This window comes from Heptranchias perlo, unplaced genomic scaffold (genome assembly GCF_035084215.1).
Source record: "Heptranchias perlo isolate sHepPer1 unplaced genomic scaffold, sHepPer1.hap1 HAP1_SCAFFOLD_171, whole genome shotgun sequence".
Lineage (NCBI taxonomy): Eukaryota > Metazoa > Chordata > Chondrichthyes > Hexanchiformes > Hexanchidae > Heptranchias > Heptranchias perlo.
In genome coordinates, this window is record NW_027138980.1 from 347897 (window position 1) to 363527 (window position 15631).

Below are 15631 nucleotides of genomic sequence, written 5' to 3' on the forward strand. Positions count from 1 at the left end.
TGACCACTCATGTCAAAGCATTGAACTCCTTCCTGCACCGCATCCATGTTCATGATGCTGTTTGCTTGGCATTGACTTCGTCCCCCGCTGCCTCCTACTGCCTTTTGGGTATATGTCTGGGGGGCCTCCTTATATCCCCCCCCCCCCACTGCGGATATAGGATGTCCCTCCTTCTGTCCACCTCTTGGACCAAGGTGCATTCACTCTCGCAGGACTGGTACCAACTCAGATCGGCAGATTGGTGAGGTCTGGTGTGCAGATTGGAGAATGTGGCATTTAGTAGTGCGCAACCTTTATTCAATGTTTTAACATAACTCATCAGTGTGTAAACATAGGGATGGGACCTGCACCTGTGTTTTACGTGTGTGATGTCTGATCTCTATTCAGACTCCATGCAGACAGCAGACTGTTATTTACAGCAAATAACAGGTACCAGCTACCTTTAAGAGATTTCTGAGAAACATCCTCCCTTTAAGAGGTTGAGCTCCCCCTGGTGGTGGAATGTGCAAATTGCATTGATTCCACATGCAGGTGAGTCCTCGGGCCATCCGAAACTCGCGTCCTGCCTGCACAGGGGTCATTGGGCGCATCACGCTACCCACGCCCAAAAAAGCCCCTTATCCAATTTTTCCCCCAATTGAGGACAAAAGCAAGGAAGTCATGATGAACCTTTATAAAACACAGGTTTGACCACAACTGGAGTATTGTGTCCAGTTCTGGGCACCGCACTTTAGGAAAGATGTGAAAGCCTTAGAGAGGGTGCAGAAGAGATTCACTGGAATGATTCCAGGGATGAGGGACTTTAGTTACGTGGATAGACTGGAGAAGCCGGGGTTGTTCTCCTTGGAACAGAGACGGTTGAGAGGAGATTTGATCGAGGTGTTCAAAATCATGAAGGGTCTTGACAGAGTAGATAGAGAGAAACTGTTCCCATTGGTGGAAGGGTCAAGAACCAGAGGACAGAGATTTAAGGTGATTGGCAAAAGAACCAAAGGTGACATGAGGAAAAACTTTTTTACACAGCGAGTGGTTAGGATCTGGAATGCACTGCCCGAGGGGGTGGTGGAGGCAGATTCAATCATGGCCTTCAAAAGGGAACTGGATAAGGACTTGAAAGGAAAAAATGTGCAGGGCTACAGCTGTTTGGGTGGGGGAGTGGGACTAGCTGGATTGCTCTGACAGAGAGCCGGCATGGACTCGATGGGCCAAATGGCCTCCTTCCATGCTGTAACCTTTCTATGACTATGATTACACAATGAGTCCTGTAACATATATTTAACAAATTGTGTATTAGTGTACTGTGACCTATATTACACATTGCGTATTAGAGCTGTAACATATATTGCATACTGTGTATTGGAGTCCCCTTACATTTATTATAAACTTTGTAGAAGAGTCTTGTAACATGTTTGCACACTGTGTATTTGAGTCCTGTAACATATATTACACACCATGAATAAATGTCCAGCATCATATATTACACACTGTGAATAAATGTCCTGTAACATATATTACACACTGTGTATTAGAGTCCTGTAACATATATTACACACAGTGTATTAGAGTCCTGTAATATATATTACACACTGTGTATTAGAGTCCTGTAATATATATTACACACTGTGTATTAGAGTCCTGTAATATATATTACACACTGTGTATTAGAGTCCTGTAATATATATTACACACTGTGTATTAGAGTCCTGTAATATATATTACACACTGTGTATTAGAGTCCTGTAATATATATTACACACTGTGTATTAGAGTCCTGTAATATATATTACACACTGTGTATTAGAGTCCTGTAATATATATTACACACTGTGTATTAGAGTCCTGCAACATATATTACACACTGTGTATTAGAGTCCTGTAATATATAGTACACACTGTGTATTAGAGTCCTGTAATATATATTACACACTGTGTATTAGAGTCCTGTAATATATATTACACACTGTGTATTAGAGTCCTGTAATATATATTACACACTGTGTATTAGAGTCCTGTAATATATATTACACACTGTGTATTAGAGTCCTGTAATATATATTACACACTGTGTATTAGAGTCCTGTAATATATATTACACATTGTGTATTAGAGTCCTGTAATATATATTACACACTGTGTATTAGAGTCCTGTAATATATATTACACACTGTGTATTAGAGTCCTGTAATATATATTACACACTGTGTATTAGAGTCCTGCAACATATATTACACACTGTGTATTAGAGTCCTGTAATATATAGTACACACTGTGTATTAGAGTCCTGTAATATATATTACACACTGTGTATTAGAGTCCTGTAATATATATTACACACTGTGTATTAGAGTCCTGTAATATATATTACACACTGTGTATTAGAGTCCTGTAATATATATTACACACTGTGTATTAGAGTCCTGTAATATATATTACACACTGTATATTAGAGTCCTGTAATATATATTACACACTGTGTATTAGAGTCCTGCAACATATATTACACACTGTGTATTAGAGTCCTGTAACATATATTACACACTGTGTATTAGAGTCTTGTAACATATATTACACACTGTGTATTAGAGTCCTGTAATATATATTACACACTGTGTATTAGAGTCCTGCAACATATATTACACACTGTGTATTAGAGTCCTGTAATATATATTACACACTGTGTATTAGAGTCCTGTAACATATATTACACACTGTGTATTAGAGTCCTGTAACATATATTACACACTGTGTATTAGAGTCCTGTAACATATATTACACACTGTGTATTAGAGTCCTGTAACATATATTACACACTGTGTATTAGAGTCCTGTAATATATAGTACACACTGTGTATTAGAGTCCTGTAATATATATTACACACTGTGTATTAGAGTCCTGTAATATATATTACACACTGTGTATTAGAGTCCTGTAATATATATTACACACTGTGTATTAGAGTCCTGTAATATATATTACACACTGTGTATTAGAGTCCTGTAATATATAGTACACACTGTGTATTAGAGTCCTGTAATATATATTACACACTGTGTATTGACGTCCTGGTACACATATTACACACTGTGAATAAATGTCCAATATCATATGTTACACACTGTGTTTCAGAGTCTAACATATATTATGATGTGGAGATGCCGGTGATGGACTGGGGTGGACAAATGTAAGAAACTTACAACACCAGGTTATAGTCCAACAGTTTTATTTGAAAATCACAAGCTTTCGGAGATTATCCCCTTCGTCAGGTGAGTGAGTGAAAGGTTCTCAAATCGCATATCTTATATTAGGCTGGGACACCATCACACCAATCAAAGGTGTCGTTGGTGTTCAGACAGGTTAGCCATGGAAAACAGTTCTGAATACACAATGGGTCAGGTTACAAAGCCAGAGAGAGAAAGAGACCCGAAAGGCAGAGAGAGAGAGAGAGAATGTCCAGTTGTATTAAAAACAGATAACTTTATTTTCCTGCTGGTGGGGTAACGTGTAGCGTGACATGAACCCAAGATCCCGGTTGAGGCCGTCCTCATGGGTGCGGAACTTGGCTATCAATTTCTGCTCGACGATTTTGCGTTGTCGTGTGTCTCGAAGGCCGCCTTGGAGTACGCTTACCCGAAGTTCGGAGGCTGAATGTCCTTGACTGCTGAATTGTTCCCCGACTGGGAGGGAACCCTCCTGTCTGGCGATTGTTGCGCGGTGTCCGTTCATCCGTTGTCGCAGCGTCTGCATGGTCTCGCCAATGTACCATGCTCTGGGGCATCCTTTCCTGCAACGTATGAGGTAGACAACGTTGGCCGAGTCACAGGAGTATGAACCATGCACCTGGTGGGTGGTGTCCTCTCGTGTGATGGTGGTATCTGTGTCGATGATCTGGCATGTCTTGCAGAGGTTACCGTGGCAGGGTTGTGTGGTGTCGTGGACGCTGTTCTCTTGAAAGCTGGGTAATTTGCTGCGAACGATGGTCTGTTTGAGGTTGGGTGGCTGTTTAAAGGCGAGTAGTGGAGGTGTGGGGATGGCCATAGCGAGGTGTTCGTCGTCATCGATGACATGTTGAAGGCTGCGGAGTACATGGCGTAGTTTCTCCGCTCCGGGGAAGTACTGGACGACGAAGGGTACTCTGTTGGTTGCGTCCCGTGTTAGTCTTCTGAGGAGGTCTATGCGATTTTTCGCTGTGGCCCGTCGGAACTGTCGATCGACGAGTCGAGCGTCATATCCCGTTCTTACGAGGGCGTCTTTCAGCGTCTGTAGGTGTCCATCGCGTTCCTCCTCGTCTGAGCAGACCCTGTGTATTCGCAGAGCCTGTCCATAGGGGATGGCCTCTTTGACGTGGTTAGGGTGGAAGCTGGAAAAGTAGAGCCTCGTGAGCAACCTCAAACAGACCATCGTTCGCAGCAAATTACCCAGCTTTCAGGAGAACAGCGTCCACGACACCACACAACCCTGCCACGGCAAACTCTGCAAGACATGCCAGATCATCGACACAGATACCACCATCACACGAGAGGACACCACCCACCAGGTGCATGGTTCATACTCCTGTGACTCGGCCAACGTTGTCTACCTCATACGTTGCAGGAAAGGATGCCCCAGAGCATGGTACATTGGCGAGACCATGCAGACACTGCGACAACGGATGAACAGACACCGCGCAACAATCGCCAAACAGGAGGGTTCCCTCCCAGTCGGGGAACACTTCAGCAGTCAAGGACATTCAGCCACTGATCTTCGGGTAAGCGTTCTCCAAGGCGGCCTTCGAGACACACGACAACGCAAAATCGTCGAGCAGAAGTTGATAGACAAGTTCCGCACCCATGAGGACGGCCTCAACCGGGAACTTGAGTTCATGTCACGCTACACATAAGCAGGGGAAAAAAAAAGTTAGCTGTTTTTAATACAACTGGACATTCTCTCTCTCTCTCTCTGCCTTTCGGGTCTCTTTCTCTCTCTGGCTTTGTAACCTGACCCATTGTGTATTCAGAACTGTTTTCCGTGGCTAACCTGTCTGAACACCAACGACACCTTTGATTGGTGTGATGGTGTCCCAGCCTAATATAAGATATGCGATTTGAGAACCTTTCACTCACTCACCTGATGAAGGGGATAATCTCCGAAAGCTTGTGATTTTAAAATAAAATTGTTGGACTATAACCTGGTGTTGTAAGATTCCTTACATTAACATATATTACACACTGAGCATTATTGCCCTGTGACATACATTACACAATGTGCATAAGGTCCTGTAACATTTATTACACATTGTATATAAGTGTCCCATAACATATAGTACACATTGGGTATTGGGTTCTTGTAACATATATTATACACCATGTATTACAGTCTAGTAACATATGTTACATACTAAGTATTAGATTGTTGTAACATTTATCAAACATATCAAACATCAAACATGTACTGTGCATTGTGTATTAGGGTCTTGTAACATATATTACACACTTTGTATTAGAGTCCTCTAAGATATACTATAAACTTTGTATAAGAGTCTAGTAACATGTTTACACACTGTGTATTAGAGTCCTGTAACATATATTACACACCTTGTATTTAAGTCCTGTAACATATATTACAAACTGTGCTTAAGTGTCATGTATAGCAAACATTGTATAAGAGTCTTGTAACATATATTACACACTAGTGTGTATTAGAGTTATGTAACATATCACATGGACTGTGTATTGGGATCCTGTAACATATTACACAGTGTGTCATAGTCCTGTAACACAAGTTACAACATATGTATTAGAAGCCTGTAACAAAAATTACACACTGTGTATTATTATAGAATCATATAGAATCATTCAGCCCATCTAGTCCGTGCCGGCTCTCTGCAAGAGCAATCCAGTTAGTCCCACTCCCCCGCCCTATCCCTGTACCCCTGCAAATTTTTTCCTTTCAAGTCATTATCCAGTTCCCTTTTGAAGACCATGATTGAATCTGCCTCCACCACCCCCTCGGGCAGTGCATTCCAGATCCTAACCACTCGCTGTGTGAAAAAGTTTTTCCTCATGTCACCTTTGGTTCTTTTGCCAATCACCTTAAATCTATGTCCTCTGGTTCTTGACCCTTCCACCAATGGGAACAGTTTCTCTCTATCTACTCTGTCTGGACCCTTCATGATTTTGAACACCTCGATCAAATCTCCTCTCAACCGTCTCTGTTCCAAGGAGAACAACCCCGGCTTCTCCAGTCTATCCACGTAACTAAAGTCCCTCATCCCTGGAATCATTCCAGTGAATCTCTTCTGCACCCTCTCTAAGGCTTTCACATCTTTCCTAAAGTGCGGTGCCCAGAACTGGACACAATACTCCAGTTGTGGTCAAACCTGTGTTTTATAAAGGTTCATCATGACTTCCATACTTTTGTACTCTATGCCTCTATTTATAAAGCCCAGGATCCCGTATGCTTTTTTAACCACTTTCTCAACCTGCCCTGCCACTTTCAATGATTTGTGTACATATACCCCCAGATCTCTCTGTTCCTGTATCCCTTTTAGAGTTGTGCCCTCTAGTTTATATTACCTCTCCTCGTTCTTCTTACTGAAATATATGTTAGCACGCTCTGATACACAGTGAATAATATCTTATTAAGTTATTTTTTAAACTGCACGACTCTAAGGTGTGATGGGGTTCAATGAATTTCTGTTGTATTTTCCAATCACAGCTGGTGGTATTGTCAGTGCATCCAGGAAAGCAGAGCCCGACGGGGTACGGTGAGACGGTCCAATTACTGCTGCTGCCTGCACTTCAAATCCAGAGTGCTCCTCCATCGTCCAGCTGTCAACTGCAGATCTGTGGATTAAAGGACAAGGAGGTGCCATGCTCAGAGAGTCCACAGCCCAGCCTTCTCTTACTGCCTGCGGGGCTCTCCTCCCTGCTCCTTCCCCGGCATCTCACAGTGCCCACTGTCCCCACGGTCCCCACTGTCCCCACAGTGCCCACTGTCCCCACAGTGCCCACTGTCCCCACGGTCCCCACTGTCCCCACGGTCCCCACTGTCCCCACGGTCCCCACTGTCCCCACAGTGCCCACTGTCCCCACGGTCCCCACTGTCCCCACTGTCCCCACAGTGCCCACTGTCCCCACGGTCCCCACTGTCCCCACTGTCCCCACAGTGCCCACTGTCCCCACGGTCCCCACTGTCCCCACGGTCCCCACTGTCCCCACAGTGCCCACTGTCCCCACGGTCCCCACTGTCCCCACGGTCCCCACTGTCCCCACAGTGCCCACTGTCCCCAGAGTGCCCACTGTCCCCACTGTCCCCACTGTCCCCACAGTGCCCACTGTCCCCACTGTCCCCACAGTGCCCACTGTCCCCACGGTCCCCACTGTCCCCACTGTGCCCACTGTCCCCACTGTCCCCACTGTCCCCACAGTGCCCACTGTCCCCACGGTCCCCACTGTCCCCACTGTCCCCACGGTCCCCACTGTCCCCACGGTCCCCACTGTCCCCACTGTGCCCACTGTCCCCACTGTCCCCACTGTCCCCACAGTGCCCACTGTCCCCACGGTCCCCACTGTCCCCACTGTCCCCACTGTCCCCACAGTGCCCACTGTGCCCACTGTCCCCACTGTCCCCACTGTCCCCACAGTGCCCACTGTCCCCACTGTCCCCACAGTGCCCACTGTCCCCACTGTCCCCACAGTGCCCATTGTCCCCACTGTCCCCAGAGTGCCCACTGTCCCCACTGTCCCCACAGTGCCCACTGTCCCCACTGTCCCCTCAGTGCCCACTGTCCCCACTGTCCCCACAGTGCCCACTGTCCCCACTGTCCCCACAGTGCCCACTGTCCCCACTGTCCCCTCAGTGCCCACAGTGAATGTTAGTTTGCAGAAGCCACATGTGCCTTCGAATACATTCAGTGTTGATCAAGGCCAGGAGTGGATGTTTGGAGAGATGCTCGCTGTGGAAAATACTTGGAGCTCAAAGCCCGCCTGCCCTGGTCTGATAATATGTGGAAACGCTGACCTCGGCACCAAACCTCCTGCCCCAAGTCCTGTCGCACAGTTTAACCAATCAGAATCTTTGGAGACTGATATACAGAAATTCCTTCAGCAAACATGTCTCCTGACCCATAACCCCAGTCAGACTGGTCTCCTGACCCCTGACCCCAGTCAGACTGGTCTCCTGACCCTTAACCCCAGTCAGACTGGTCTCCTGACCCCTGACCCCAGTCAGACTGGTCTCCTGACCCTTAACCCCAGTCAGACTGGTCTCCTGACCCCTGACCCCAGTCAGACTGGTCTCCTGACCCATAACCCCAGTCACACTGGTCTCCTGACCCTTAACCCTAGTCAGACTGGTCTCCTGACCCCTAACCCCAGTCAGACTGGTCTCCTGACCCATAACCCCAGTCAGACTGGTCTCCTGACCCCTGACCCCAGTCAGACTGGTCTCCTGACCCTTAACCCCAGTCAGACTGGTCTCCTGACCCCTGACCCCAGTCAGACTGGTCTCCTGACCCTTAACCCCAGTCAGACTGGTCTCCTGACCCCTGACCCCAGTCAGACTGGTCTCCTGACCCATAACCCCAGTCACACTGGTCTCCTGACCCTTAACCCTAGTCAGACTGGTCTCCTGACCCCTAACCCCAGTCAGACTGGTCTCCTGACCCCTAACCCCAGTCAGACTGGTCTCCTGACCCCTAACCCCAGTCACACTGGTCTCCTGACCCTTAACCCCAGTCACACTGGTCTCCTGACCCTTAACCCCAGTCAGACTGGTCTCCTGACCCCTAACCCCAGTCAGACTGGTCTCCTGACCCCTAACCCCAGTCAGACTGGTCTCCTGACCCCTAACCTCAGTCAGACTGGTCTCCTGACCCCTAACCCCAGTCAGATTGGTCTCCTGACCCTTAACCCCAGTCAGACTGGCCTCCTGACCCCTAACCCCAGTCAGATTGGTCTCCTGACCCCTAACCCCAGTCAGACTGGTCTCCTGACCCCTAACCCCAGTCAGATTGGTCTCCTGACCCTTAACCCCAGTCACACTGGTCTCCTGACCACTGACCCCAGTCAGACTGGTCTCCTGACCCCTAATGCCAGTCAGACTGGTCTCCTGACCCCTGACCCCAGTCAGACTGGTCTCCTGACCCCTAACCCCAGTCAGATTGGCCTCCTGACCCCTAACCCCAGTCAGACTGGTCTCCTGACCCCTAACCCCAGTCAGACTGGTCTCCTGACCCCTGACCCCAGTCAGACTGGTCTCCTGACCCATAACCCTAGTCAGACTGGTCTCCTGACCCCTGACCCCAGTCAGACTGGTCTCCTGACCCTTGACCCCAGTCAGACTGGTCTCCTGACCCCTAACCCCAGTCACACTCGTCTCCTGACCCTTAACCCCAGTCACACTGGTCTCCTGACCCCTAACCCCAGTCAGACTGGTCTCCTGACCGCTAACCCCAGTCAGACTGGTCTCCTGACCCTTAACCCCAGTCAGACTGGTCTCCTGACCCCTAACCTCAGTCAGACTGGTCTCCTGACCCCTAACCCCAGTCAGATTGGTCTCCTGACCCTCAACCCCAGTCAGACTGGCCTCCTGACCCCTAACCCCAGTCAGATTGGTCTTCTGACCCCTAACCCCAGTCACACTGGTCTCCTTACCCCTGACCCCAGTCAGACTGGTTTCCTGACCCCTGACCCCAGTCAGACTGGTCTCCTGACCCCTAACGCCAGTCAGACTGGTCTCCTGACCCCTGACCCCAGTCAGACTGGTCTCCTGACCCCTAACGCCAGTCAGACTGGTCTCCTGACACCTGACCCCAGTCAGACTGGTCTCCTATTAAACAAGCGGAGAAGAGTCAAGTCTCTAGACGTGAGAAGGAGACAGCAGGGTGTGGAGAATGGGGACAGTAGCAGTGATGAAGACAGGCTGGTCATCGAGACAGAGTGGACTTGGGAGAAGTGAACTGCCAAACCTGCTCGGTGCTTGATATTCACCGATTCCAGAGAGAGACTGTAGCGTGTAACTGAAGGTGTATTTCTCCCACACTGATGATAAACATGTATGAGCATTATGTGTGTCTGAGCTATTGGATACGATCATTTCCTGTAGCCGCTTCACCTTCTTGCAGTGTTTGTGTTTTTGGAGTGTTGGGAATGATTGTGGGAAACATCAGTGATTTCTCACTTGCACTCAGTGACGGTGTAAAGACTTTACATTTCTCAAGTGCGGCTTACATGCAGGGTGTTCAGCACAACTCCCACTCCCCCAGGGGTATCACTAGCTGCCATCAACAGTGACATGGACATTATCTCACACAACACCAGACGGACATTGCCAGGGATTCTCTGCCTGCGGATTGTTCTATTCCACCTGGTTTGGGATTGGGCCTATTTTAGGATCTGACCTGATTTGGATTGGATCTGCTTTTGATTGGACCTGGTTCGGATTCCCAGGGCTGGTATAGCATGGATTAGATGGAGAGTAAAGCTCCCTCTCCAATGTCCCAACAATGGATCCCGGCTGTAGAGGACACTAAGAATATCCCAACACTGGACAAACAGGGGACTCTACGGGGGGAGGAGCGAAATACGATTAAAATCACTCAGGAGATGGTACTCAGTAAAATAATGGGACTCAAGGCGGATAAATCCCCTGGACCTGATGGCTTCCATCCTAGGGTCTTGAGGGAAGTGGCAGTAGGGATTGTGGATGCTTTGGTGATAGTTTTCCAAAATTCCCTGGACTCAGGAGAGGTCCCGGCAGATTGGAAAACTGCTAATGTAACACCGTTATTTAAAAAGGGTAGTAGGCAGAAGGCTGGAAATTATAGGCCAGTTAGCTTAACATCTGTGGTGGGTAAAATTTTGGAGTCTATTATTAAGGAGACAGTAACGGAACATTTAGATAAACATAATTTAATAGGACAAAGTCAGCATGGCTTTATGAAGGGGAAGTCATGTCTGACAAATTTGCTTGAGTTCTTCGAGAATATAACGTACAGGGTGGATAAAGGGGAACCAGTGGACGTAGTGTATTTAGACTTCCAGAAGGCATTCGACAAGGTGCCACATAAAAGATTATTACTTAAGATAAAAAATCACGGGATTGGGGGTAATATTCTGGCATGGGTGGAGGATTGGTTATCGAACAGGAAGCAGAGAGTTGGGATAAATGGTTCATTTTCGGACTGGCAACCAGTAACCAGTGGTGTTCCACAGGGGTCGGTGCTGGGTCCCCAACTCTTTACAATCTATATTAACGATTTGGAGGAGGGGACCGAGTGCAACATATCAAAATTTGCAGATGATACAAAGATGGGAGGGAAAGTAGAGAGTGAGGAGGACATAAAAAACCTGCAAGGGGATATAGACAGGCTGGGTGAGTGGGCGGAGATTTGGCAGATGCAATATAATATTGGAAAATGTGAGGTTCTGCACTTTGGCAGGAAAAATCAGAGAGCAAGTTATTTTCTTAATGGCGAGAGACTGGAAAGTACTGCAGTACAAAGGGATCTGGGGGTCCTACTGCAAGAAAATCAAAAAGTTGGTATGCAGGTGCAGCAGGTGATCAAGAAAGCCAACGGAATGTTGGCTTTTATTGCTCGGGGGATAGAATATAAAAACAAGGAGGTATTGCTGCAGTTATATAAGGTATTGGTGAGACCGCACCTGGAATACTGCATACAGTTTTGGTCTCCATATTTAAGAAAAGACATACTTGCTCTCGAGGCAGTACAAAGAAGGTTCACTCGGTTAATCCCGGGGATGAGGGGGCGGACATATGAGGAGAGGTTGAGTAGATTGGGACTCTACTCATTGGAGTTCAGAAGAATGAGAGGCGATCTTATTGAAACATATAAGATTGTGAAGGGGCTTGATCGGGTGGATGCAGTAAGGATGTTCCCAAGGATGGGTGAAACTAGAACGAGGGGGCATAATCTTAGAATAAGGGGCTGCTCTTTCAAAACTGAGATGAGGAGAAACTTCTTCACTCAGAGGGTGGTAGGTCTGTGGAATTTGCTGCCCCAGGAAGCTGTGGAAGCTACATCATTAAATAAATTTAAAACAGAAATAGACAGTTTCCTAGAAGTAAAGGGAATTAGGGGTTATGGGGAGCGGGCAGGAAATTGGACATGAAGCTGAGTTCGGATCGGTCAATGCCCTGTGGGTGGCGGAGAGGGCCCAGGGGCTATGTGGCCAGGTCCTGCTCCGACTTCTTGTGTTCTTTAGATTTGTGGTTGGGATCAGATCAGCCATGATCTTATTGAATGGCGGAGCAGGCTCGAGGGGCCGATTGGCCGACTCCTGCTCCAATTTCTTATGTTCTTATGTTCTTATGATACCAATGGGGCATTTTCCCTGGCTGCTTTGAGCAAGATTTATAATTGTGACAAAAGTTTGAGGCAGTTTTGTATTGTTCTGTGCTCACTGGAAGGGTGAGTAAGATCACTGCCTCGATTTGACACTGCTCCCGACTGCCAGCAGGAAGGCGAGAGTTTGCTCCCATGAGCCTGCTTGATTCTGGCACGACACTTCTGAAATTGAAAGTGTTCGATTCCCAGCACCAACGTCTCACATTGGACGACAGGGCATTGCCCTGATGACAGGAGGACGCTCCTGTGCTGTAGTGTTCGGCAGTCACGGTACACTCCCTGTAGGAGGGGTTAACCAATCCCACCACACTGAGTATGGTGGAGGAGGCCTCGTTTCCCCACTCCGACCTGTTACTCCAGTTTCTGATTTACTCACTCTGACCTGTTACTCCAGTTTCTGATTTACTCACTCTGACCTGTTACTCCAGTTTCTGATTTACTCACTCTGACCTGTTACTCCAGTTTCTGATTTACTCACTCTGACCTGTTACTCCATTCTCTGATTTACTCACTCTGACCTGTTACTCCAGTCTCTGATTTACTCACTCTGACCTGTTACTCCAGTCTCTGATTTACTCACTCTGACCTGTTACTCCATTCTCTGATTTCCCCACTCTGACCTGTTACTCCATTCTCTGATTCACTCACTCTGACCTGTTACTCCAGTCTCTGATTTACTCACTCTGACCTGTTACTCCAGTTTCTGATTTACTCACTCTGACCTGTTACTCCATTCTCTGATTCACTCACTCTGACCTGTTACTCCAGTCTCTGATTTACTCACTCTGACCTGTTACTCCAGTTTCTGATTTACTCACTCTGACCTGTTACTCCAGTTTCTGATTTACTCACTCTGACCTGTTACTCCAGTCTCTGATTTACTCACTCTGACCTGTTACTCCATTCTCTGATTTCCCCACTCTGACCTGTTACTCCATTCTCTGATTCACTCACTCTGACCTGTTACTCCAGTCTCTGATTTACTCACTCTGACCTGTTACTCCAGTTTCTGATTTACTCACTCTGACCTGTTACTCCAGTTTCTGATTTACTCACTCTGACCTGTTACTCCATTCTCTGATTTACTCACTCTGACCTGTTACTCCATTCTCTGATTTACTCACTCTGACCTGTTACTCCATTCTCTGATTTACTCACTCTGACCTGTTACTCCAGTCTCTGATTTACTCACTCTGACCTGTTACTCCAGTTTCTGATTTCCCCACTCTGACCTGTTACTCCATTCTCTGATTTACTCACTCTGACCTGTTACTCCATTCTCTGATTTACTCACTCTGACCTGTTACTCCAGTCTCTGATTTACTCACTCTGACCTGTTACTCCAGTTTCTGATTTCCCCACTCTGACCTGTTACTCCATTCTCTGATTCACTCACTCTGACCTGTTACTCCATTCTCTGATTTACTCACTCTGACCTGTTACTCCAGTTTCTGATTTACTCACTCTGACCTGTTACTCCATTCTCTGATTTACTCACTCTGACCTGTTACTCCATTCTCTGATTTACTCACTCTGACCTGTTACTCCAGTTTCTGATTTACTCACTCTGACCTGTTACTCCATTCTCTGATTTACTCACTCTGACCTGTTACTCCAGTTTCTGATTTACTCACTCTGACCTGTTACTCCATTCTCTGATTTACTCACTCTGACCTGTTACTCCATTCTCTGATTTACTCACTCTGACCTGTTACTCCAGTTTCTGATTTACTCACTCTGACCTGTTACTCCAGTTTCTGATTTACTCACTCTGACCTGTTACTCCAGTTTCTGATTTACTCACTCTGACCTGTTACTCCAGTCTCTGATTTACTCACTCTGACCTGTTACTCCAGTTTCTGATTTACTAACTCTGACCTGTTACTCCAGTTTCTGATTTACTCACTCTGACCTGTTACTCCAGTCTCTGATTTCCCCACTCTGACCTGTTACTCCATTCTCTGATTTACTCACTCTGACCTGTTACTCCAGTCTCTGATTTACTCACTCTGACCTGTTACTCCAGTTTCTGATTTACTCACTCTGACCTGTTACTCCAGTCTCTGATTTACTAACTCTGACCTGTTACTCCAGTTTCTGATTTACTCACTCTGACCTGTTACTCCAGTCTCTGATTTACTCACTCTGACCTGTTACTCCATTCTCTGATTTCCCCACTCTGACCTGTTACTCCATTCTCTGATTCACTCACTCTGACCTGTTACTCCAGTTTCTGATTTACTCACTCTGACCTGTTACTCCAGTTTCTGATTTACTCACTCTGACCTGTTACTCCAGTTTCTGATTTACTCACTCTGACCTGTTACTCCATTCTCTGATTTACTCACTCTGACCTGTTACTCCATTCTCTGATTTACTCACTCTGACCTGTTACTCCATTCTCTGATTTACTCACTCTGACCTGTTACTCCAGTCTCTGATTTACTCACTCTGACCTGTTACTCCAGTTTCTGATTTCCCCACTCTGACCTGTTACTCCATTCTCTGATTTACTCACTCTGACCTGTTACTCCATTCTCTGATTTACTCACTCTGACCTGTTACTCCAGTTTCTGATTTACTCACTCTGACCTGTTACTCCATTCTCTGATTTACTCACTCTGACCTGTTACTCCATTCGCTGATTTACTCACTCTGACCTGTTACTCCAGTTTCTGATTTACTCACTCTGACCTGTTACTCCATTCTCTGATTTACTCACTCTGACCTGTTACTCCATTCTCTGATTTACTCACTCTGACCTGTTACTCCAGTTTCTGATTTACTCACTCTGACCTGTTACTCCAGTCTCTGATTTACTCACTCTGACCTGTTACTCCATTCTCTGATTTACTCACTCTGACCTGTTACTCCAGTCTCTGATTTACTCACTCTGACCTGTTACTCCAGTTTCTGATTTACTCACTCTGACCTGTTACTCCAGTCTCTGATTTACTAACTCTGACCTGTTACTCCAGTTTCTGATTTACTCACTCTGACCTGTTACTCCAGTCTCTGATTTCCCCACTCTGACCTGTTACTCCATTCTCTGATTTACTCACTCTGACCTGTTACTCCAGTCTCTGATTTACTCACTCTGACCTGTTACTCCAGTTTCTGATTTACTCACTCTGACCTGTTACTCCAGTTTCTGATTTACTCATTCTGACCTGTTACTCCAGTCTCTGATTTACTCACTCTGACCTGTTACTCCAGTCTCTGATTTAATCACTCTGACCTGTTACTCCAGTTTCTGATTTCCCCACTCTGACCTGTTACTCCAG

General features: G+C 46.6%; 1 protein-coding gene across 1 annotated transcript in view; it reads left to right on the forward strand.

Moving 5' to 3' along the window:
• LOC137309604 (zinc finger protein 40-like) overlaps positions 1-10038 on the forward strand; it is a 77382-nt gene extending 67344 nt beyond the window's left edge. Inside the window, exon 6 of the mRNA XM_067977710.1 lies at positions 6695-10038. Coding sequence (XP_067833811.1) covers positions 6695-9937 — 3243 coding nt within the window. The 3' untranslated portion in view covers positions 9938-10038. The remainder of the gene's footprint in view (positions 1-6694) is intronic.
• The last annotated feature ends 5593 nt before the right edge of the window (positions 10039-15631 follow it).